The sequence below is a fragment of the Pimephales promelas genome, chromosome 18 (assembly GCF_988280905.1).
Source record: "Pimephales promelas chromosome 18, fPimPro1.hap1.1, whole genome shotgun sequence".
Taxonomy (NCBI): domain Eukaryota; kingdom Metazoa; phylum Chordata; class Actinopteri; order Cypriniformes; family Leuciscidae; genus Pimephales; species Pimephales promelas.
The window spans coordinates 16979041-17001673 of record NC_142786.1 but is presented as its reverse complement, the minus strand read 5'-3'; the positions used below and the strand labels follow the sequence as shown (position 1 = coordinate 17001673).

General features: G+C 42.3%; 1 protein-coding gene and 1 long non-coding RNA gene across 2 annotated transcripts in view; one reads left to right on the top strand and one right to left on the bottom strand.

Moving 5' to 3' along the window:
- The window catches only part of crybg2 (crystallin beta-gamma domain containing 2), a 118467-nt gene that overhangs the window by 75733 nt on the left and 20101 nt on the right, over positions 1-22633 (top strand). Inside the window, exons 8-13 of the mRNA XM_089122834.1 lie at positions 1476-1615; positions 1932-2058; positions 2154-2189; positions 2270-2409; positions 14777-14903; positions 15127-15281. Of these exons, the coding sequence (XP_088978960.1) occupies positions 1476-1615; positions 1932-2058; positions 2154-2189; positions 2270-2409; positions 14777-14903; positions 15127-15281 (725 nt within the window). The remainder of the gene's footprint in view (positions 1-1475; positions 1616-1931; positions 2059-2153; positions 2190-2269; positions 2410-14776; positions 14904-15126; positions 15282-22633) is intronic.
- LOC120464759 (uncharacterized) lies at positions 4469-6982 on the bottom strand. Its single transcript, XR_005618732.2, has 3 exons — positions 6720-6982; positions 5050-5124; positions 4469-4965 (listed from the first exon to the last, which is right to left on the bottom strand). It is a non-coding gene; the product is annotated as an uncharacterized LOC120464759 (long non-coding RNA).

Here is a 22633-nt window from a genome sequence, read left to right as displayed (position 1 = left end):
GAAACGTTTAGTAAGAACCGTGTGTGGTGAGGTTCTGTTTGCGTCTCTTCATCGCCGCTTTCTCGTTCGTTTCTCTTTCTCGCAGTTCGACACCATTATTTACATCTGGACCGGAGCACAGACACGTTTCGCCCATACGCCTTATTCATGGCAGCGTCATCTTTGATTTTTAATGAGAATGAAAGCGAGGCTGTGAGGGATAGACTTGCATCTCTTCAATGGGCTTTACTGTTATTTAATGTGTTTTCGGATTGTTCTGCTCATGAAACACTGGAAAAAATATATTTCCAAGAAATGGCAGTTGACAAAAACTTCCGACAATGTAAGCTGTGGAAAATTGTAAGTAATCTAGCCGCTTTATTCAGCTTTTTACAGCGGATGCCGTTGGAAACACGGTAAGTCTATACTGTCTATTGACAGTAAAAGAAAGGTTTTGCCCGTAAAGGTAATGTTAACCTTCCTGACAACATGAGCGACAGTTTAGCCAATCACCACACACCGGCCCAAACTAACCAATCTGAGCCCACTGCCTGTTTCTAAAGGAAGTGGTTTCATAGACTAAGGAAGTCAACAGATCGTTCAGGTGACAGAGGAGAGTGCGGCTTACAAGGTGAAGTTTATGAAAAATAAGACTTTTTAAAAAAGAAAAACCACAAACACATGTTATATTGCACCCCATAAACAGAATCATGCATAGAAAAAAAGCAGTAAACCCCAACATTACTCCTGCAAAAATATAAGCATGTAGGATGAACCATATATTTGTTCTAGTTAGCACTAAGAAAGATTAGTGCATGAATTTAATATGTATTGCAAATAAGCAAACTTTATTTTATTATCAACATTTATTATTCACCATTAAAACATTAAACTTAAATATACTAAAATATCAGCAGTTAAAGTTACTGATAAGTCAAGTATGCAAACAAATAATATGAGCGTATTTTTTTAAAATGGGGTAATTAAATTTGGGCAAATATGTGATGACAAATGGAATAAAAATACAGACGTCATGGATAATGTAACAAAAAATTTTGAGGAATGCTATGAAAACATATTCGTTGATATAATCGGAAACCGCTACAGCAGAGGCTACTTTACATCAGTGGCGCTCACACTGAAGCTCTTGTCGACTCATGAACAGCTGCAATTGGATCTGTCCCATTCACAAATGAATCGTTCAGTGAATCAGTTCAGTAGGTTCATTGGAGAGAATCAACTCGTTCATGAATCGGACATAGCTCTGACGATTCCTTCAGTTCGAAAATAAAGAGGAATGTTTTTATGTTGTGATATTAAAACATAATATTATGCTTTGGAATGCAGTGAGGTACAGTAAAAGTTTCCCAAAATAAATACAGATACTTGAAAAATATACATAGAAATAATTTGTTTCAGTCCAAAGTAAAATAAAATCTGTTTAATACTCATCACAACACTTCTTGATGCTCAGCATAACTTTTCTGCCCTTCCAGGATTACAGCGTTCCTGAAATCTGCCTTTTCCCAGAGGAAAACGCGGAGGGCAAGAAGGTGACGTTCAGAGACACGTCAGACGACGCCAGAATCTTCGGCTTCCCGATCAAAGCCAACTCCATCATCATCAACGCTGGGCTGTGAGTGACTCTTTGTGTTGCCTGATTTCATGTTTGTGGGTTTTTAAAGTAATATTTTGAAAGGTTGGTTTCATTTTTGGTTTCAAGGTTTTTTTTTTTTGTTTGTTTGTTTGTTTGTTTGTTTGTTTTGGGGGGGGTATGGAAACATGTATGGAATTATAAAGAAATGTTGTGCGTTGTTAGAGATGGTGAATTATTTTTGTTAAATTTCTTGAGTAAAGTGTATGTTCATTCATTGTTTTTAAATGATTTAATAGTGTTATAAATCTCTCTCTCTCTCTCTCTCTCTCTCTCATCGCATGTGTGTTGTGCTCAGATGGCTGGTGTTTGCGGAGCCCTTCTTCCAGGGTGTCCCTCGGGTGCTGGAGGTGGGGGGGTTCTCCAATCCCACGGCCTGGGGCGTCACACACCCTTACGTGGCCAGCGTTCACCCGCTCAAGATCGTAAGCTCACACTCCTCTCTAACCCTAACCTTAAGCCTAACCCTGCTTATCACACACACACCAGATCTGCTAAACTCATGACGTGTGTTTCACAGGGGGAACCCAGAGTCGAGAACCTCCATGAGCCTAAGGTGTGTTTTAAATCATCCTTCCTTCTGTTGTGTAAGGCGTGGAGGGCAGATGATGTTTGATATCTGTTGTTTCGTGCCAGATTGTGCTCTATGAGAAGCCGTATTTCACTGGGAAAAGCAGAGAACTTTACAGCAGCATGAGAGACTTCCTGTCTCGAGTCGACCGGCAGCAGCAGCTGTTCGTGTTCAGCCCAGGATCCATTAAAGTCATCGGCGGCTGGTGAGTGTGTGTGTGTGAGTGAGAGAGAGAGAGAGGGGGGGGGGGGGGGGGACTCTAGAGCATGTGGTTAAAGGATCATTGTTACAGGAGTTAGTTCACTTTAAAATGAAAATTATGTGATTTGCTCTCCCTCAAGCCATCTTAGGTCTATATGACTTTCTTATTTCAGACGAATACAATCGGAGTTATAAAAAAAATCTGGCTCGTCCAAGCTTTATAATGGCAGTGAATTGCAATTATGTGAAGTTTGAAGTCCATAAAGGTGCATTTATCCATCAATAAAAGTGACTTCACACTGATGGTTGTGTAGTTAAGTTTTTTTTTCTTCCACGCAACAGACCAGGGGCCTCATGTATCAACACTGCGTACGTACAAAAACACGGCGTACGCCAGCTTTCACGTTCACGGCCAGATGTACTAACAGTGAAATTAACGGAAGAATGTGCGTTCCTCCAAGTAAACTTCATGTCTGGCGTACGTACATTTGCCTTGATTTGTCCGTTGGCGACTCCTAGAGGCAATAAGGTGAAGTGGCAAACATTACTCTACGAATTGTTCTATCGCACCACCAGCTGTCAGATATTGCTTAATGATATGTCAAATAATGTATCAATTACAAATTATGTCACACGAGTCTTATTAAAATATTCTATTATGCAATAAAGTAAGAACATAAAGCATGTGCAAACCCGTCTAGCAATGGCAGCGTTGGCTTTACTATAGGAAATAAAAAAATAAACTTCATTATTTCGGTCAGTAAAGGTAAAAAAAAAAAAAGTAATATTTTTATTCAGCCAGGACATATTGAATTTGTTTAAAAGTGCCCGTACATGCATTTATAATGTTAAAAACGATTATAAGATTTCTATATGTGTTTGATTTAAGTTTTTATTCATTAAAGAATCCTGAAAATACTATATCACGGTTTCCATGAAAATATGAAGCAGAAGCACAGCTGTTTTCAACACTGATAATAATCATAAATGTTTCTTGATCATCAAATCATCATATTAGAGTGATTTCCGAAGGATCACGTGACACTGAAGACGAGTAATGATGCTGAAAATTCAGCTTTGATCACAGGAATAAATTACACTTTCACATATATTCACATAGATAACATTTTCAGTGGAATTTCATTTCCTTGCGGGTTTCTTTTGCCAAATTGGACTATTACCATATTTAAATTAATTTAATTGAGGGAGGAGACTGGGTGGGGCGTTGTGCTCGTGCATGTGCGCTCAATTTTACGTTAATTGGGATGTACAAAGAGAATATGCGTGGGATCCTTCGTACGCAGACATTCATATCTGTTTTTTTTTGTGCGTACGCACATTTACAGCTTTGATCGTACGCTATGTTTTAGTATGAATTCAACGCAAGTCTTTGTACATGAGGCCCCAGGGGTCTCATTTATAAAACTGTGCGTAGGATCCTTACTAAAAGTGAACGTGCCCCCGAAAGCCAAAAATGGCGTACGCCAAAAAAATATTCAGATTTATAAAACCGTGTGTACGCCAGAACCTGCACAGAATTCCCTTTATAAATCCCAGTCAGCGGAAGAATGCGCGCACATGCAGCTCCTCCCCGAAATAACCATATATGGAGCTTACAACGCCTAGTTTAAATATGTATATCCTCATCTGCATATCATTTGCATGTGATTATTCATCCACGTGAGACCATGTTAACGTACAGGACGTTAGGAAAATATTAAATACAGATGTGCCGTGTCACAATACATTTTTTTTTTTTTTTTTTAGTATAGCCTACACTGTAAAAAGAAAAGGTGCCTGGAGGAACCTTTTGGGGTTCTTCACTTTGCCACGCCGGCGGAACCGTCTGTAGATCCTCTAGGAACCCTTTAAAAAAGGGACAGTTCTCTGAGGAACCACCCAGGTTTCCTGAGGAACTCTTATATTAGGCACTGCATGGAACCGCTTTGGGTGCTTCCAGGAACCAATTTTTATTTATTTATTTATTTATTATTATTATTTCATGTTGTTACTATGGTTAGCATTAACTTCTATTATTATAAACAAACTGAACCAAATTCAAGGTAAGAATTGTTTATTACATTTTAGATCCATTTTAATACATACACTTCCATGCACTCGGGAAAAGAAGCTAGTAATAGATTAATATCAATGAATAGAATACACAAACAAATAGTATAATACATACTGTAAGCAACATGAATAATCAACAATGTACAGTATATACAATAGGGTATACAAGAAAAGACATCTCAACAAAATGCATGGAAACACATCACATTAATAAAATAAAAAAAACAATTAAGTTAAGTTGTGTCAATGGACTTTTTTTGCCTGTGTAATTTCACAAATTTGACCGCACCTTTACTTGCTGAAACATAAAATGCAATCATTAATAAAATCTTAACAACGGACATGTGAGGTTAACGAGTTAGAACAGTACAATTTTCCGTTTGTTTTTCCTCTTTACTGGTGGATGGTCCAGGCACTTCAATGATTTTCAGGTCTACAGGAGGATTATTTTTCTTGTTCAGACTTGTATTTCAGCTTACCGAGGTGCCTGCAAAGAACCAAAATTACTGTCAGCAGTGTTATTAAAGTGATAGTTGTGAACTGAAAATAATTTCCTTGTGACATTCCGAACCTGTTTGACTTTCTGTCTGTGGAACCCAAAAGCAGATCTCAGGCGTAATGCAACCCCAGTCATCATTCAGTTACACTGCAGGAGACAAGCAGAACAAAACTGTGTAAATCATTCATGAAACCATTCTTATGTACACTTGTTTAGTTCAATTCAATGCAACAATTTATGTAAAAATGGTTAAATATTGTGTTAATCTCCAAAAATGTCACAGAAAAGATCATAAAAATATGAAAAATTAAATTGAAAAATTGGTCCACAACTCATGTGTTATGAGTTGTGTTGCAAGTCTTCTGAAGCCATATAATAGCCTTTGTATTTTTTGTCTAAAAAGACTACAGTTCGATTTTTTTTATATTCAAATGCAAATGATTAAAGGGGAAATGAAGCAGTGAATCAAGTTTACATGATTTACAAGATGGATTTCCAATATAATCAACAATTATATAAGTAACATTACAAATGTAAACATTTAGAAGAAAAAAGGAAAAAACTTTGCATCTTTCGCCGCCAGGGTGCCGCCATTGTGCAGTTGACGTCACGGGGTTGGTTGGCTCAAGTTTAACAGGCTCTGGGCACTGAAAATCGCGACATCAAACTGTGTTTACACCAGTGTTTTGACCGCGAACGACTAATGTTAGGTACAGTCATTAGACAAAAAGACGACGTCTAATGTTATATGTTGACAAACTGCACATAGAAACATTGTTCGCGATGTTTGCCGTCAGATATTCCCGTCTCGTCAACATGTAAGTTAGCATGTAACGTTATTTGTTAAAGGGGAAATGAAACGTCCATATTTTCGCAGTGGTAGTGCTAGTAGCTACAGCCTACATACTAGGAAAAAGTGTCTCCGCTCTGACATCCTTCAGGGAAAGCATCGCCGCTTCCACACGTCTACCTCCCGGCACAGCATGGTAAACGTGCGCGCCGGTGATGCAGAATTGACCATGAAACACATGCTCAAGATGAACCTCTTGTCTTGACAACAGATGGACTCTGACACGGAGGGCATCGAAGTAACGCTACAACAGCCACACTGACACCTGGTAAGTTAGCGTTGCAAACCCGCTCTTCGCCCCAAACCACCACCGGCTGTTCTACATAGCAACGTAACTTAACGTTACATGGTGTTGACGAGACGGGAATATGACGGCAGATATGTGCAGTTTGTCAACATATAACATTAGACGTCGTCTTTTTGTCTAATGACTGTACCTAACATTAGTCGTTCGCGGTCAAAACACTGGTGTAAACACAGTTTGATGTCGCGATTTTCAATACCCAGAGCCTGTTAAACTTGAGCCAACCAACTCCGTGACGTCAACAGCACAATGGCGGCGCCCTGGCGGCGAAAGATGCAAAGTTTTTTCTTTTTTTCTTCTAAATGTTTACATTTGTAATGTTTCTTATATAATTGTTGATTATATTGGAAATCCATCTTGTAAATCATGTAAACTTGATTCACTGCTTCATTTCCCCTTTAAGGAACTGTATAAGAAAAAATAGAATTATTGGAGCCAAATCAGTGATGTAATTTTTCTGAGTGACATGAATGAGATTTAAGAGCCTGAAGGAATATTTTCATAGAATAACTGATTAAAAAAACACAAGTACACAGTCAAACAAAACTAATTTACACAGAAAAGTTCATAGTAATAAAGTAACGTTACTTGTAGTGTGGTGCCGGTAACTTCCTCCTGTAATTCAATGTAGCCTCTGAAATGTTCAGATGATTTTAGAAATGCAGTGGTTCTTCTGAGGAAACAAAAGAACAAAGTTGATTATATCCATTCACAACATAATAATTATTGGCCAGTAAAGGGCTTTAAAATGGTTTTTGAAAGAATCAGGGCACCTGTAGTAGGCTAGCAGCTAAATAAACAAAAACAGACAAAACTAAAGCCTATCCACTTGTTATTCATAACGCAAATGACGACAGTCGACAGCAGGAATTAGCTATTAATGTTATATCAGCAATTTGAAGACACAGTTGTACAGAATACATTTAAGTGAATGACTAAAACAATCTAAGACAATAAGTCAATGATTTTCATTAATTCTTTAACGTTAGATTAGTTAGCGTCGCGGCTCAAACCTTCATACCACATAGGTAGCCTATGTGCAATAAACGAGTGGTAAACTCTGTAAGAACGCGTGTTTTAGTTTATATGTGTTTGAATATATAGTGAATAGACTCAGTATTTATATTTCTTTGGCGAGTTTACAAACCTTGTAACGGAGAGCCGAACAAACAGCCGAAGCTTTGATGAGAGGAGCCGTTACTTTCAAATCCGACGACGATCAGCTGATCTGTGTTGCGCGCGACGCGCGAGCAGCGCGAGGTTCACTGAAGCGATAACAGCAGATGAATAGCAGCAGTTTCGTTACAGGATAAAACGTCTCTGGTTACGTATGTAACCCTAGTTCCCTGAAGGGAACGAGACGCTGCGTGTAAACGCCGTGGGAACGCCTCTGCGTGACGAGTCATGAAGCACGTATGAAATCTGTCCAATGGCGAGACGGAACGTCATAGGCGGGGTGACGTATCGACCAGGAAACTATAAAGCATCCCCGAAACACAAGCGCAACAGCTTCTGATAGGAATGAAGCAAGCGCTCACGGGCATGCTGGGAGTATGGCATAGACACGCAGCGTCTCGTTCCCTTCAGGGAACTAGGGTTACATACGTAACCAGAGACGTTCCCATTCAGGGAACTTCGAGCTGCGTGTAAACGCCGTGGGAACGCTAATACCAACGCCGCCATGCGAGCAGGTGTCCGTTGTATGAAATCAGGCACATATTTAGACGAAAGCACCTGCGCCCCTGGAGCGGAGCTACCATACCCCTGGTTGAGTGAGCCCAGACAGCCAAAGGAGAAGGCTGACCGGCGGACTCATATGCAAATGAGATGGCCTCGACCACTCACTTACTCAACCTCTGCTCAGATGCGGGACAACCTTTCTTCGGAGGTCCAAAACAAACAGATAACTGTTCAGGCTTTCTCCACAGGGCAGCTCTGTGGACATAAGCATCTAGAGCCCTCAGAGGGCAGAGCAGATTAGTTTCTCTTGGTCTGACCTCACAATACCACGAAGAAAAAGAATTACCAATGGGTATCTCCCGTGAAAAGCTCCACTCAAAGGGACGTGGTAAGCAGATAGGCCACCACATACACCTTTAGTGTGGAGTGGGATAACCCTGTGGAGAAATGCTCCAAAGGAATTCCAGCACCGCCACACCGGGCAGTTAACTGGGTCCAACTGGTGTTCTCCCCACCAAGAGGTGAAACATTGCCACCTCAAGGCATATAATCTCCTCGTGGACGGAGCTCTGGATTGGAGGATGGTCTCCACGACCTCAGTCGAGAGACCCGATTCTATGAGCTGGGCCCCCTCAGAGGCCAAGCCACAACCTCCATAGATCTGGGCGGGGGTGAAGTATCGACCCGCATCCATACTCGGGCCGGCCAACGCGGGGCTACTAACAGTAGAAAGACCCCGACTCGGTGAACCCTCTCCAGAACTCCTGGGAGCAGAGCAATCGGGGGAAATGCGTACAGGGGTGACCTCGGCCACTCCTGTACCATCGCATCCAACCCCAGAGGGGCTGGTGGATACAGAGAAACCACAGCATGCAGTGTCTCAGTCCCTGGATTCAAATAGGCCTACCTCGGTATGACCGAAATGACTCCATAGGAGCTCCACCACCTCGGGGTGGAGTCTCCACTCCCCGGGCCTCGGCCCCTGCCTCGACAGGATGTCTGCTCCCCGATTTAAATATCCTGGGATATAAAATCGCCAAAGAAGAAGCTTCCCCTGGGCCCACAGAAGGATCTGGCGCTAGCCTGAATAATGGACATGAGCGCAGACCCCCTTGATGGTCTATAAAAAGACCCCCGATGTGCTGTCTGACCGGACAAGAACATGGTGACCCCTCAGGTCTGGGAGAAAGTCCACAGACCCCGGGCTGAGCGACCACTCATGATCGCCCCCAGCCCGTGAGGGAGGCGTATATCGTTAGCTTCTTTGGAACAATGAAGTAACGGCTGTAATACCCCAACTCTCTGTCGGGGGGAAGAACTCGTTCTATCGCCCCCTTCAGTAACAGAGCTTTCACCTCTTGTTCCATGACCAGAGCCTGCTCGGGGGATACCACTGTAGGCAAAATCCCCCGAAAACGAGGCGGACGTGACCTGAACTGGATCGCGTACCCGCGTTCGATAGTCTGCAGGACCCATCGAGATATATTTGGAAGACTTTCCCATTCTGCCAGAAATTCCACTAAGGGTACCAGTCTCTCGAGACTGGCCTCTGGAGTAATTATAGAGACAGAAACAGTGCCCTGTGACCGCGCACAGGCAGGGTTTAACGACTGTTCTGTATCGCTCCTCGGAGCAAACGAGCTTCCCTCGGGAAACCACTCGCTAGGACCGTCTGCGCCCACCCTCACAGGCAGGTTCAGCAGAACGGGTCCCTGCAGACCCCCCTGGTGGTTTATGTAAGAGACCACAGACATGTTGTCTGACCGGACAAGCACATGATGATCTCTGAGGTCTGGGAGAAAGTGTTTCAGAGCCTGAAACACCGCCATCATCTCTAGACAAATTATATGCCATCGGAGATGATGGTCTTGCCACAACCCGCGGGCCGAGCGACCACTCATGATCGCTCCCCAGCCCGTGAGAGAGGCATCCGTCGTCACCGTTACCCGGTGACACGGGGCTCCCAGCGCAGGTCCCAGGGACAGGAACCAAGGTTCTTTCCACATAGCCAGGGCACGGAGACCACGTCGCGTGACCTTGATCTTGCGGAGCGGCTTTCCCCTCGGGGAGAACCCCTTGGTCTTGAGCCACCACTGTAGTGGTCTCATGTACAGCAGGCCGCACGGTAACACGTTGGATGCTGCTGCCATCAGACCCAGAATTCTCTGGAATTCCTTTACAGTGAGTGACTGGCCTAGCTTCACTTGCTTGACAGTCGAGATAATCGAGGCTATACAAGCCGGCGACAGACGTGCCTGCATCGTCGTCGAATCCCATACCACGCCTAGAAAAGTGGTCCGCTGAACTGGCGAAAGCACACTCTTCTTAGCGTTGAGTCTCAACCCCAACCTTCTGATATGGGCGAGGACGGCATCTCGATGCCGAATCGCCTGATGCTCCGATTGAGCCAGAATCAACCAATCGTCGATGTAATTTAAAATGCGAATGCCCTGGAGACGCAGCGGGCCAAGGCCGCGTCCATGCATTTCGTGAAGGTTCGAGGAGATAACGCTAGGCCGAATGGAAGGACCCGATATTGGTACGCTTCGCCCCAAAAAGCGAACCTCAGGAACTTCCGATGTTGCGGAAGGATGGAGATATGGAAGTACGCGTCTTTTTTTAGGTCTATCGTGACAAACCAGTCCTCGGACCTGATCTGTGACACGATCTGCTTGAGAGTCAGCATTTAGAACTTGAGCTTCCCTACTGACCGATTTAAGAGGCGCAGGTCTAAAATCGGACGCAGCCGCCCATCCTTCTTTGGAACAATGAAGTACCGGCTGTAATACCCCAGCTCTCTGTCGGGAGGAAGAACTCGTTCTATCGCCCCCTTCAGTAGCAGAGCTTTCACTTCTTGTTCCATAACCAGAGCCTGCTCGGGGGTCACCACTGTGGGCAAAACCCCCCGGAAACGAGGTGGACGCGACCTGAACTGGATCGCGTACCCGCGTTCGATAGTCTGCAGGACCCAACGAGATATATTTGGAAGACTTCCCCATTCTACCAGAAATTCTACTAAGGGTACCAGTCTCTCGAGACTGGCCTCTGGAGTAGTTTTTAAAAACAGAAACAGCGCCCTGTGACCGCGCACAGGCAGGGTTTAACGACCGTTCTGTATCGCTCCTCGGAGCAAACGAGCGTCCCTCGGGAAATCGCTCGCTGGGACCGTCTGCACCCCCCATTACAGGCAGGGTTGGCAGAACGAACCCCTGAGGGCACCGAGAGAGAGCGGGCGCCGGATTCAGCGGCGAACACCTCTGTCTCACGGTGGAGACCACCCTCAGTAGCCTGACACCAGTGGCGTCAGGACTTCTTCGACGAAGCCTTCCTGGCGACAATAACCGTCCTCAGATCGGTTCTATCCCGGGAAGACCTCGCCTGAGAACGCCGCGTCTCAGCCCAGTTTTGCTGGGGAGGAGCCCGAGACGCGACGCTCTCTCGACGGGCGGGGCTGCTCTCGCCCAGCAGCCCCCGAAGGATGAGTACGGAGGGGGAGACATTTCTGGAGCGCCGCTGCCTGTTTTTTTCCCGGTCGACAGCGGCGCATCCAGGAGAAACGCTTTATCTTTCTCCTTCATATTAGCCAGATTTAGCCACAGATGCCTCTCCGTGGCCACCAGGGCTGCCATAGAGCGGCCGACTGATCTGGCCGTCTCCTTGGTGGCACGGAGAGAAATATCTGCCGCCTGACGCAGTATCTCATTAATCACGTCAGTGCCGACGACCTCCCCCTCACTCATATCTCCTAGACCCAGCAATATTAGCATACATAGAGGTCTGGTGTGTCAAAATTCTAGCTGACACTGGTTTGTTCCACGATCTACACACCTCGGTGTGTAGATCGGGGAAGAAGGGCAAACACCGGCATGGAGGTAGTGAGTGTGATATTAAAAATCTCTCATCCATTTTACTCTCTCGACTCTTGTTTCTCAACTGGCCATTCAATGGTTAATTTTTCCACAGCCCGAGTCAAAAACCTCCATTTTTTTTTTTTTTTTTTACTACATTCGCGGGAGACTGGGATGGCAAACGAGCTTCCCTCGCTCTCCACTGAGTCCATAGACTCTGCATCCACACTTTCAACATCCAGCTCCTCAGAACTGGATAATTGAAGTGATGGCGCCTCAGCCCGGGCAGGAAAAACCGCAACGCGGACTCCCGCAGCGAGAACTGAGGCACTGGATCTACCAGGTAAGGGCAGAGAAAGGGCGGGGCCCGTCTCAATCCCCGCTGATAGATCCATCTGCGATCCCCACGACGCAAGCCTTCGCTGTGCCTCGGCAGCAGCGGGACCCGAGCCGCGGGGAGCGCGCACCGAACCACTCTCCTCGAAGAGTGCCCGGCGGGAGCGAAGTGTCTTCATGGGCAGACACTCGCAGTGCACAGCCGGCCCCCTCGAGAGCCGACTGAGCATGCTGCACTCCCAAGCAAACAACACACAGATCGTGTGTATCCCCACCCGTGATGAAGCGAGGGCAGGGATGAACACACTTTCTGCTGTTGTTTGCTCGCCATATCAATATATATAAATATACAATATTAGACAGACAGACAAAATTCATACATAGAGCGCTTGTGAAGACTCAGAAGCTGTTGCGCTTGTGTTTCGGGGATGCTTTATAGTTTCCTGGTCGATACGTCACCCCGCCTATGACGTTCCGTCTCGCCATTGGACAGATTTCATACGTGCTTCATGACTCGTCACGCAGAGGCGTTCCCACGGCGTTTACACGCAGCTCGAAGTTCCCTGAATGGGAACTGTTCTCTTCCTTCTTCTTCTTCTTCTTCTTCTTCTTCTTCTTCTTCTTCTTCTTCTTCTCATATTCATATGATCATATTATCATTATAATTATTATTAGACATACTTACTATTTTTTGTCGTTGTTTAAGTTTTAAATGAATCAATAAAATAGGCCAATTACTAATTAAATGTAAGTATACTAGCTGCATCAGAAATATAATTTTCAAAATATATTTACAGTATATATATATATATATATATATATATAGGTATAACAATACTTAAGTATAACAATAATAGGATAATAATAGTATTATTTAATTATTTTAATAATAGTATTATATAATAGTATTATAATAATTGTATTCTGGACTCACAGAACCATTAGCCTAGGTTCCTCCAGATGCTGACTTTAACATAAGAGATCATCCAGGAACCATTTAAATGTTAAAAGATCTTACAATAACCCTTTTATAGCATTCAAGTTCCTCTAATTTCCCCCAAAGCACTTCGAGGTCTCATGGTAGTGAAAAGGTACCTCCAGAACCTCTGAAATTAATACAAAGTGCTTCAAGGATCCCATAAGTTCCAGCAAGAACCGCTAAGATTGTCAATGCTCCTCCAGTAACCCCAACTCTATGAGAAAGAGCTTTGAGGCACTTAAATTGTGTTTTTAGGTTCCTTGAGTATCCGACAGGATATTTGAGGCACCTTTAGTTTTTACAGTGTATATTCTTGCCTTGTTTTTGAATGAATAAATCAAATAGTGTCAAATACATTTCAGAGGAAGATTTTCTCAATCTTTTCAACTGGCCAAATAGTATTTTTAATGAATTTATATTTTTAATGGAAACAGATAGACATGGTTGTGGATTATGGAACTATTTTCTCAGACAATCTGCTATTATCATAAAACACTGCATGCCAGAAGAAAAGTGTTCAAAAGCAATGCATCCACAACAAATAGGTATATTTCTATTTATTGAATATATATATATATATATATATATATATATATATATATATATATATACTGTATATATTGTAACTTCTCAGTAATGATTGCATGTTTAAGAGTTTAACTCCATTAATGAGAATGGCATATTTAATCTAAATGTTTATATCAAAAGTAAAACATAGTTTAAACCATTCTCTTATTTATTTAAACTGTTATTGTGAATATGGACTGTATTTATGATTTGGACTCATAATGAAGATTTATGGTTTTACTCCATCTGCCGTTAGATTATAGGCTATATGTGCGTCAGTTAGTTTCACCAAACGGCCCAACGCGCGTGCTGGCACGGTCATTTAGGAAGGGATGGATGTTTGCTTCAAGTGATGATATAGGTTTGTGAAATTATATTTGTATTATCTTTCTGTAGATGTATAATTTTCTTTAGATTCTCTGTCTAATAGTAAGCAAAAAGACATTTGACTCCAGCTCACCATCGGTGTCGCCAAAACCCATAATATTCTAAAAGAGTGCGTACGCACGGTCAAGAGCATCTTTACGGTGCGCACTTATTTACGGCAAGTTTATTTTTTATAAATACCGATGTGCGCGTGGAAAAATGCGTACGCATATTTATATCCCCATTTTGTGCGTACTAGTCATCTCAAGGATAGTCTGACTTAAAAGAACATAAGATTCTAGTTTATACATTTCAAAGAGGGTGGGATTACCTAAAGGTGGAGACACTGAAACAAAGCAAATGGAAAATGCATGTGACCCTAGAGCTCCAAGGCAAATGGCCTCAGAAATGAACATAGGTGTTCAAACTTCAAACAGGCATTTTCACACGATGAGACGAGAAACAGGAAAGGCATGGCTTTCCCGTGTGGTCACAGGACAGTCAGAAGTGTCATACTGGGAACTCCTACTGTTTTCTGAGATTTAGACTTTAGATTTAGACTTTCTCCATTTAAAACATTAAATTAAACATGTTAATAAAATGTGTAATATCACAGTTGCAATTCACTGCCATTATAAAGCTTGGATGCATCAGGGCGTTTATTAATATAACTCTAAATTGTATTGTATTTATTAGTTTTTATTGTATTTAATTATATTTATTGTATTACAATCTCTTAATTAGATTGTATTCGTTTGAAATAAGAAAGTCATATACACCTAAGATGGATTGAGGGGGAGTAAGTCATGGGGTAATTTTAACTTTAAAGTGAAGTACTCCTTTAACTCTTCCTCGTCTGACTCCATCAGCTGGGTGGGGTACGAGAAGGAGGGTTTCCGTGGCAACCAGTATCTGCTGGAGGAGGGAGAGTATCATGATTGGCGGGTTTGGGGTGGAGTCGATTCAGAGCTGCGCTCGCTGCGCGTCATGCGGGCCGTGAGTCACGCACGCACACACACACACACACACGAGTACACTCACTCACTCACTCACTCACTCACTCACTCACACACACACACACACACACACACAGTCACCTCAGTGCTTCATCTTACTCATACATGATTACACAATCTCACCAGGATTCATAACATCTTTGTTCACAGCTTGGTTGTGACTGTTGCTGATATGTGTGTGTGTGTGTGTGTGTGTTCCTCAGGATCTGTCTGAGCCGCTGCTGGTGTTGTATGGGATGCCTGAGGAACAGAAGGAGGAAGAGGAGGAGAGAACGTTCGAGGTGACGGAGGCGGTTCCGGATGTGGAGCTGTTCGGGTTCGGCATCAACACTCACTCCATCCACGTGCTGAGCGGAGCGTATGTGACTCTCTCTCTCTCTCTCTCTCTCTCTCTCTCTCTCTCTCTCTCTCTCTCAATTCAATTCAATTCAGAAAGCTTTATTGGCATGACAAAAAATACATTTTGTATTGCCAAAGCGTCAAAACAACATAGAAAATGATTTGGAACATTTAGTACACAAAATATTAAAACTGATATCATAAAACAATAATAATAAAGTGAACAGATTAATAAAAAAAATAAAATGGATTTAGAAATCATATATATATATATATATATATATATATATATATATATATACTAGGGCTGTGCAAAAATTAATTGCGATTAATCGCATCCAAAATAAAAGTCTGTGTTTACATAATATATTTGTGTGTGCTGTAATTATTTTGTATATATAAAAACACACACATGCATGTATATATTTAAGAAAATGTGTTATTCATATATAAAATATTTATATTTATATAATATAGATTATTTCTATATATATATATATATATATATACAAAATTTAAGCGCAAATAATTCTTAAATATATACATGCATGCATAGGTATTTTTATATTCAAAATAATTATATACAACACACATAAATATATTACGTAAACACAGACTTTTATTTTGGATGCGATTAATCGCAATTAATTTTTGCACAGCCCTAATATATACATAAAAAAGAAAAATATTGAACATTATATACATGTGTGTAGATCTTAGGCTGTGAATGAGTGTGTGTTTAGTGTATGTTTTCTGGTTTCTGGTCGTCCCTCAGGATGTGGCAGGATGCTACAAATTTTGCAGCTATATTTGAGCATTTGGCTTCTTCGCCAAGAATGAAACAAACAACGTTTTTGGGTCGGATTACAGGTGTTAAATTGGGGAAATATATTATTAATTTTGGGGTAATAGTGGTCTCTAATGTGTTCATATTTTGGGCATTCTGTGAGGAAGTGCAGCTCGGTCTCCGTCACTTCCAGGGTGCAGTGCGGGCAGAGTCTGTCCTCACGGGAGAGCCAGGTCTGTCTGCGCCGGCCCGTCTCGATGGCCAGGCTGTGCTCGCTGAGTCTGTACATCGTCAGGGTTTTCCTGAGTCTCACATCACTCACTGTGCTCAGGTAGTTTGCAACGGTGTACTCTCGATTTAGTGCCGAATAACATTCCAGTTTGTGTTGGTTTTTAATGGTGTTTGTCCAATGGGTGATGTACTTGTCTTGTTCTGTGTTGATAATTTGTGCGGGCCGAATGTGTGTGAGTGTGTGTGTGTGCTGAGGCGAGCTGATCTCTGCAGGAGAGAGCCCAGTCAGTCTCAGCACCAGCTGGCACAGGGGACTCCTCGCTACGCTCAGCTCTTGGTGTTTTAGGGCTTGGTAATGGTATGTGTTGGGGTCGCTTGTTTTTAGGTGTTTCCACAATTTGATGGCTCTTTTTTGGATGTTTAGAAGGAGAGGGTATTGGCCTAATTCTGCCCTGCATCCGTTGTTTGGTGTCTTTCTTTGGACTTTGAGTATTCGTTTACAAAAATCTAAATGTAGAGTTTCAATTGGATGTTTTTCCCAGTTTAAGAGATCAAATTTGATAGAAGGACCCCACACTTCACTGCCATATATGTAACGGAGGCCAGCTAGTAGTTGTGCGAGTAAACCTCACTCCCCGATCTCAATAGGCGCTCTAGCGACAGATGCTAGAGGCTGCAGTCTTTAGCCTCCTTGCTAGAGCGCCCGACTCTCACGCCGGAGACCCGGGTTCGAGGCCTGCTCGGAGCGGGGCGAGTTGGCCCCGGGTGTGAGGAGTTACATATTAAAACAATTGGTTCAATTATGGATTTGAAAAGTTTGAGCCAAATTTGGATTGGGATGTCAATTTGATTGATCTTTTTATGGCATAGAAAGCCCTTTGAGCTTTCTCTTTGAGTTCATTCACAGCCAAAGTAAAGTTGCCAGTTGGAGTTATTTTCAGGCCGAGGTAAGTGTATGTTTTTGTGCTCTCGATGGTTCTGTGTGATAGTGTGAATGTGTGTGTTGGTCTCTCTCTCTCTATCTCTCTCTCTCTCACACACACACACATTCACTCCATCCACGTGCTGAGCGGAGCGTATGTGACTCTCTCTCACACACACACACAAACACACTCACTCTTTCGCTCCTCTCTCTCTCTCTCTCTCTCTCTCTCTCTCACACACACACACACACACACACACACACACACACAATCCACGTGCTGAGCGGAGTATATGTGACTCTCTCTCTCTCTCTCTCTCTCTCTCACAAACTCACACACACACACACACACACACACTCACTCTTTTGCTCCTCTCTCTCTCTCTCTCTCTCTCTCTCACACACACACTCCATCCACGTGCTGAGCAGAGCGTATGTGACTCTCTCTCTCTCTCTCTCTCTCTCTCTCTCACACACACACACACACACTCACTCCATCCACGTGCTGAGCGGAGCGTATGTGACTCTCTCTCTCTCACACACACACACAAACACACTCACTCTTTCGCTCCTCTCTCTCTCTCTCTCTCTCTCTCTCACACACACACACACACACACACACACAATCCACGTGCTGAGCGGAGTGTATGTGACTCTCTCTCTCTCTCAAATTCAAATTCAAATTCAAATGAGCTTTATTGGCATGACTTATACAGTATTGCCAAAGCATTGGCCATTACATAGGCAATGAACAAATAATCAGTAAATGAATCAGTAAACAAATGCATGAAATACATGCATATATATCAGAAAACAAACAAACAAAATAAATAAATAAATAAACAAATAAACAAACAAAAAAAAAAAGTTTTTTTTTTTTTTTTTTTAACCAACTTTCAGACTTTAGTTTTGTCCACTGGCTGACTCTCGTAGTTTGTGGCAGGCTGTTACATAGTCTGCTGCTGTTGTGATTGAGCTGGAGTTTTCTCCCAAAATATGAATTAATTTTTCTGAATTTGGCAATGCCATAAAATTTGGATCTAGTTGTTGGAATCTAGAGAAATACTCTGATCTAATGCTGTGATAATGATCACAGTAAATGAGGAAGTGTTCTTCTGTCTCCACCTCTCTCTGAGAGCACAGTGAACACAGTCTCAGCTCTCGCGGCTGCCATCTCTGCCGGTGCCGTCCTCTCTCTACGGCCAGACTGTGGTCACTCAGCCTGTATCTGGTCAGGGTCTTTCTCACTTTATGCTCTTTCACACAGCTCAGGTATTCTGCTGGTTTATAATCTCTTTTGAGGTTTAAATAGAGTTCCATCTTCTTTTGTGATTTAGTAGCATCTTTCCAATAGTTAATGTAATTTAGTTTTTGTAATTGTATAATTTGGTTGGGCCAGCAGACAGTGCTGTGCGGGTCGGGCTGTAGTTTGAGCATCAGCTGTGAGAGTGCGCTCCGGGGCCGGTTCTGTTCCTGACACCGCAGGGCTTCGGCCTGGTATGAGCTCGGGTCACTGTGCTTTAGATGCTGGTAGAACTTTATAGCTCTTTTCTGGATGCTGATCAACAGGGGGTATTGTCCTAATTCAGCTCTGCATGAGTTGTTTGGTGTCGCTCTGTTCACTTTTAGGATGTTTTTGCAAATTTGGGTATGCAGAGTTTCAATTTCTTCTTTTTCCCATTTTGAGAAATCTTGGGTTTTTAGAGGTCCCCATATCTCGCTGCCATACAGAGCAATGGGTTCAATTATTGCTTTTAGGATTTTTAGCCAGGTTCGAATTGGAATTTCATGTCTAATTGTATTTTTAATCATGTAGAAGACTCTCATTGCCTTTGCCTTCAGCTCATTCACAGCCAGATTAAAGTTCCCTGTTGAACTCAGTTTCAGACCCAGATATGTGTAGTCATGGGTGTGTTGGAGGACTTGGTTTCCTGCTCTGAATATGTATTTATTTTCCCTACACCTGGATCTATTTTGAAAGATCATTACTTTAGTTTTTGCCAAGTTAATTTTGAGAGCCCACGTTTGGCTGAATGTCTCTACGACGTTGAGGAGCTGCTGTAGTCCCTCTTGTGTTTTAGACAGAAGGACTAAATCATCTGCAAAGAGGAGACATTTAACTTCTGATTGGGTCAGGGTTGGGCCGGGGGCAGTGGAATTATTTAATGCTTTGGCTAGTTCGTTTATATATATGTTAAATAGAGTGGGGCTCAATGGGCAACCTTGTCTGACTCCTCTTTGTTGGGAGAAAAATTCTGTTCGTTTATTCCCTATTTTTACAGCACATGTGTTGTTTTTATACATGGTGTTGATCAAATCAAATGTTTTCCCTCCAATCCCATTTTCCAGTAGTTTTAGGAAGAGTCCTTCGTGCCAGATCGAATCGAAAGCCTTCTCAAAGTCAATAAAGCAAGCGAAGATTTTGGATTTATTTTGGTATACATGTTTATCAATGATCGTGTGAAGTGTGTAAATGTGGTCAGATGTTCTGTGTTTGGGCAGAAATCCAATTTGACTTTTGTCCAGAATTTTGTGGGTTTTGAGAAATGTTTGCAGTCTTATATTAATAATCGAACAGAATATTTTCCCCAGGTTGCTATTGACGCATATGCCTCTGTAGTTGTTTGGCTCATGTTTGTCTCCTTGTTTAAATATTGGAGTTATTAGGCCTTGGTTCCAGGTGTCGGTGAAATATCCTACTCTCAAAATAATGTTGAATAATTTGACAATTGCAGTTCTGAGTTTTTCGTTGGTGTATTTGATCATTTCATTTAATATCCCATCTATGCCACATGCCTTGTTTGGTTTTAAAGCATGTAGTCTCTCTGTAAGCTCTTTTATTGTGATTGGGAAATCTAGGGGGTTCTGATTGTCTTTAATTTTTTCTTTCAGGATTTCTAATTTGGTTTTTAATTCATTTCGAGCAGGATTTGTTTCAGTTGTTTTGTACAGATTTTCAAAGTGTGTCCTCCAAATGTCCCCATTTTGAATGGCCAATTCTTCCTGTTGTGGTCTATAGAGCGAATTCCAGTTGTTCCAGAAGTTACTGGTGTGTATTGACTCTTCTATTACTTGAAATAATTGTTCTGTGTGCTGTTCCTTTTTGACTCTAAGAGTTTGTTTGTACAGTCTAAGGGTTTCGTGATACTGATGGCGGAGTTCTTCATTGTCAGGATCTCTGTGTTTTTGATTTGAAAGATTGCGTACAGTTGATCGGATATTTTTGCACTCGCTGTCAAACCACATTTCTTTGTTGTTTTTTGTTTTCCTTTTTGATGATTTATTTTTCAAATTGCATTTGGATGCTGATTGGTGGAATATTTTGGAAATGTCACTAAGTGCCAGATTTATGCCTAATTTATTTTGTGAATATGTGTTTGTTATGAATTTGTCTAATAATAAGTTGATCATTTTACTTTCTAGTGCATTTTGATAATTTTCTGTGCTGTTCTTTGTCCACTTGTAGGGTGGTTGCAGCTTCAGTAAGTGGGAGGGCTGTCGGTGTGATTCATTGGGACGAGTTTGTCTTATATATAGTGTAATTTTACTGTGGTCTGACAGAGGTGTTTGAGGACTGACTGTGAATGCCCTGAGATGCACTGGGTCAATGTCTGTAATGAAGTAGTCTACAGTACTGTTGCCCAAGAAAGAGTTAAAGGTGTAGGACCCAAAAGAGTCTCCCCGTATACGACCGTTCACTATATACAGGCCCAGTGATCGACACAGCTCTAGTAAGATTTTCCCACTTTTGTTTGTTAATTTGTCATAATTGTGTCTTAGGTGGTATGAGGGCAGATGGAGGCTGGTGTTTGTGACATATTTGTTTCCCTTAACAAAGTCTGGTTCATTTCCAGTTCTGGCATTTAGATCGCCACATATTAACACACTCCCTTTAGTTTGGTAATGGCTGATCTTCTCCTGCAGGATGGAGAAGGTTTCTTCATTATAATAGGGGGACTCGGCTGGGGGAATGTACATAGCACACAAGAATATATGACGGTCTGTGGAGACAATGTCTTTTTGGATTTTTAACCAAATGTTATTTTTTCCGATTTGTATATCTGTGATTGAGGTTATGAGGTGTGCTCTATACCAAATCAGCATTCCCCCTGATTCTCTGCCCTGAGTCACCCCTTTTAATTTTGTGGATGGTAAAACTATTTCTCTAAATCCAATTGGGCAGCCAGTGGACAAATCTCTAACATTCCATGTTTCCTGTAGGATTATTATATCCGAATCCATAATTTCTTTTTTAAAGTCTGAATGTTGGCTCTTGATACCAAAAACGGAGGACCTCAGTCCTTGAATGTTCCAACATGTGACTTTCAGGGAATATGAGCTCATTAAATAATCACATTAGTTATTTCAAAACAAGACAGACATCAGTATATGGAATTGATAAATCAAGAAGAATATTACATAAAAATATTATGAAATTAAGTTAAATGTGTCAAATAGATATTCAAAGATATCATATTCATATTATATATGTATACATACACATGGCCATACACACACACATACACATACATAAAGTAATATCAGGTTTCTAAAAATCGGATAAAATGAGTATAAAGTAAACACATATATATATATATACATACATACACACATACATAGAAACACCCACGCATGCACACGCACACATGTATACACATATATACACATACACACACACACATATATATAAACACACACGCATACACATCCATACACTACTTTTTTTTAAGAATAATGCATGTTTCTAAAAATCTGATTTAAAATAAGTAGAAATAAAACGCACTCTCACACATACACACTCATACATACATTTCTTTTTTTTTTTTTTTTTTTTTTCTAACCCATGAGATGTGAGCACAGCAGGGTCAGCATGTGCTGGATGTTAGTGAGGTCTCTGGATGGAGATGAGTCCGTCTGGCTGTGGGCTGTGCTGGGGCTGCAGTGGGTCAGGGATCTGCCGGCTGCTTCAGCGTAGCTCCGTCTGTCCGGCTGTTGCTGCTGCTGATGATGATCATGTGGATGAGAAGGCGAGGGGGCTTCAGGCCTGGTCATGCGGTGTTTTCCAGGGGGGAACACAGAGCCTGTCGTGGGGTTCCTCCGGTCAGAGCTGAAGTGGTGGAGGGGGTGGTGTTTAGGGGGGTGTCCTTGCAGTAACTCTATGGGGTGTCCGTGAAGTCGCTGCGGTGCGCTGGAGCTGCGGTTGAGTGCGATGTCCTTCAGGGTTTTGGCAAACACAGGGACTGCCCTTCTGTGGAGGTGGACGTGGTCGTACAGGCTGCTGAGATTCAGAGTGGGGTGCTGAGCCAGGTGTACATTGGGCTTTAGGGCACAGTCTCTGGAAATTCTAGCATTTACATGCCTGATGGTGTCTGGGTGGAAGTCCGAGCGCAGTAGTAGGGTGGACAGGATGATTTTGGAGTTGGGGAAGTTG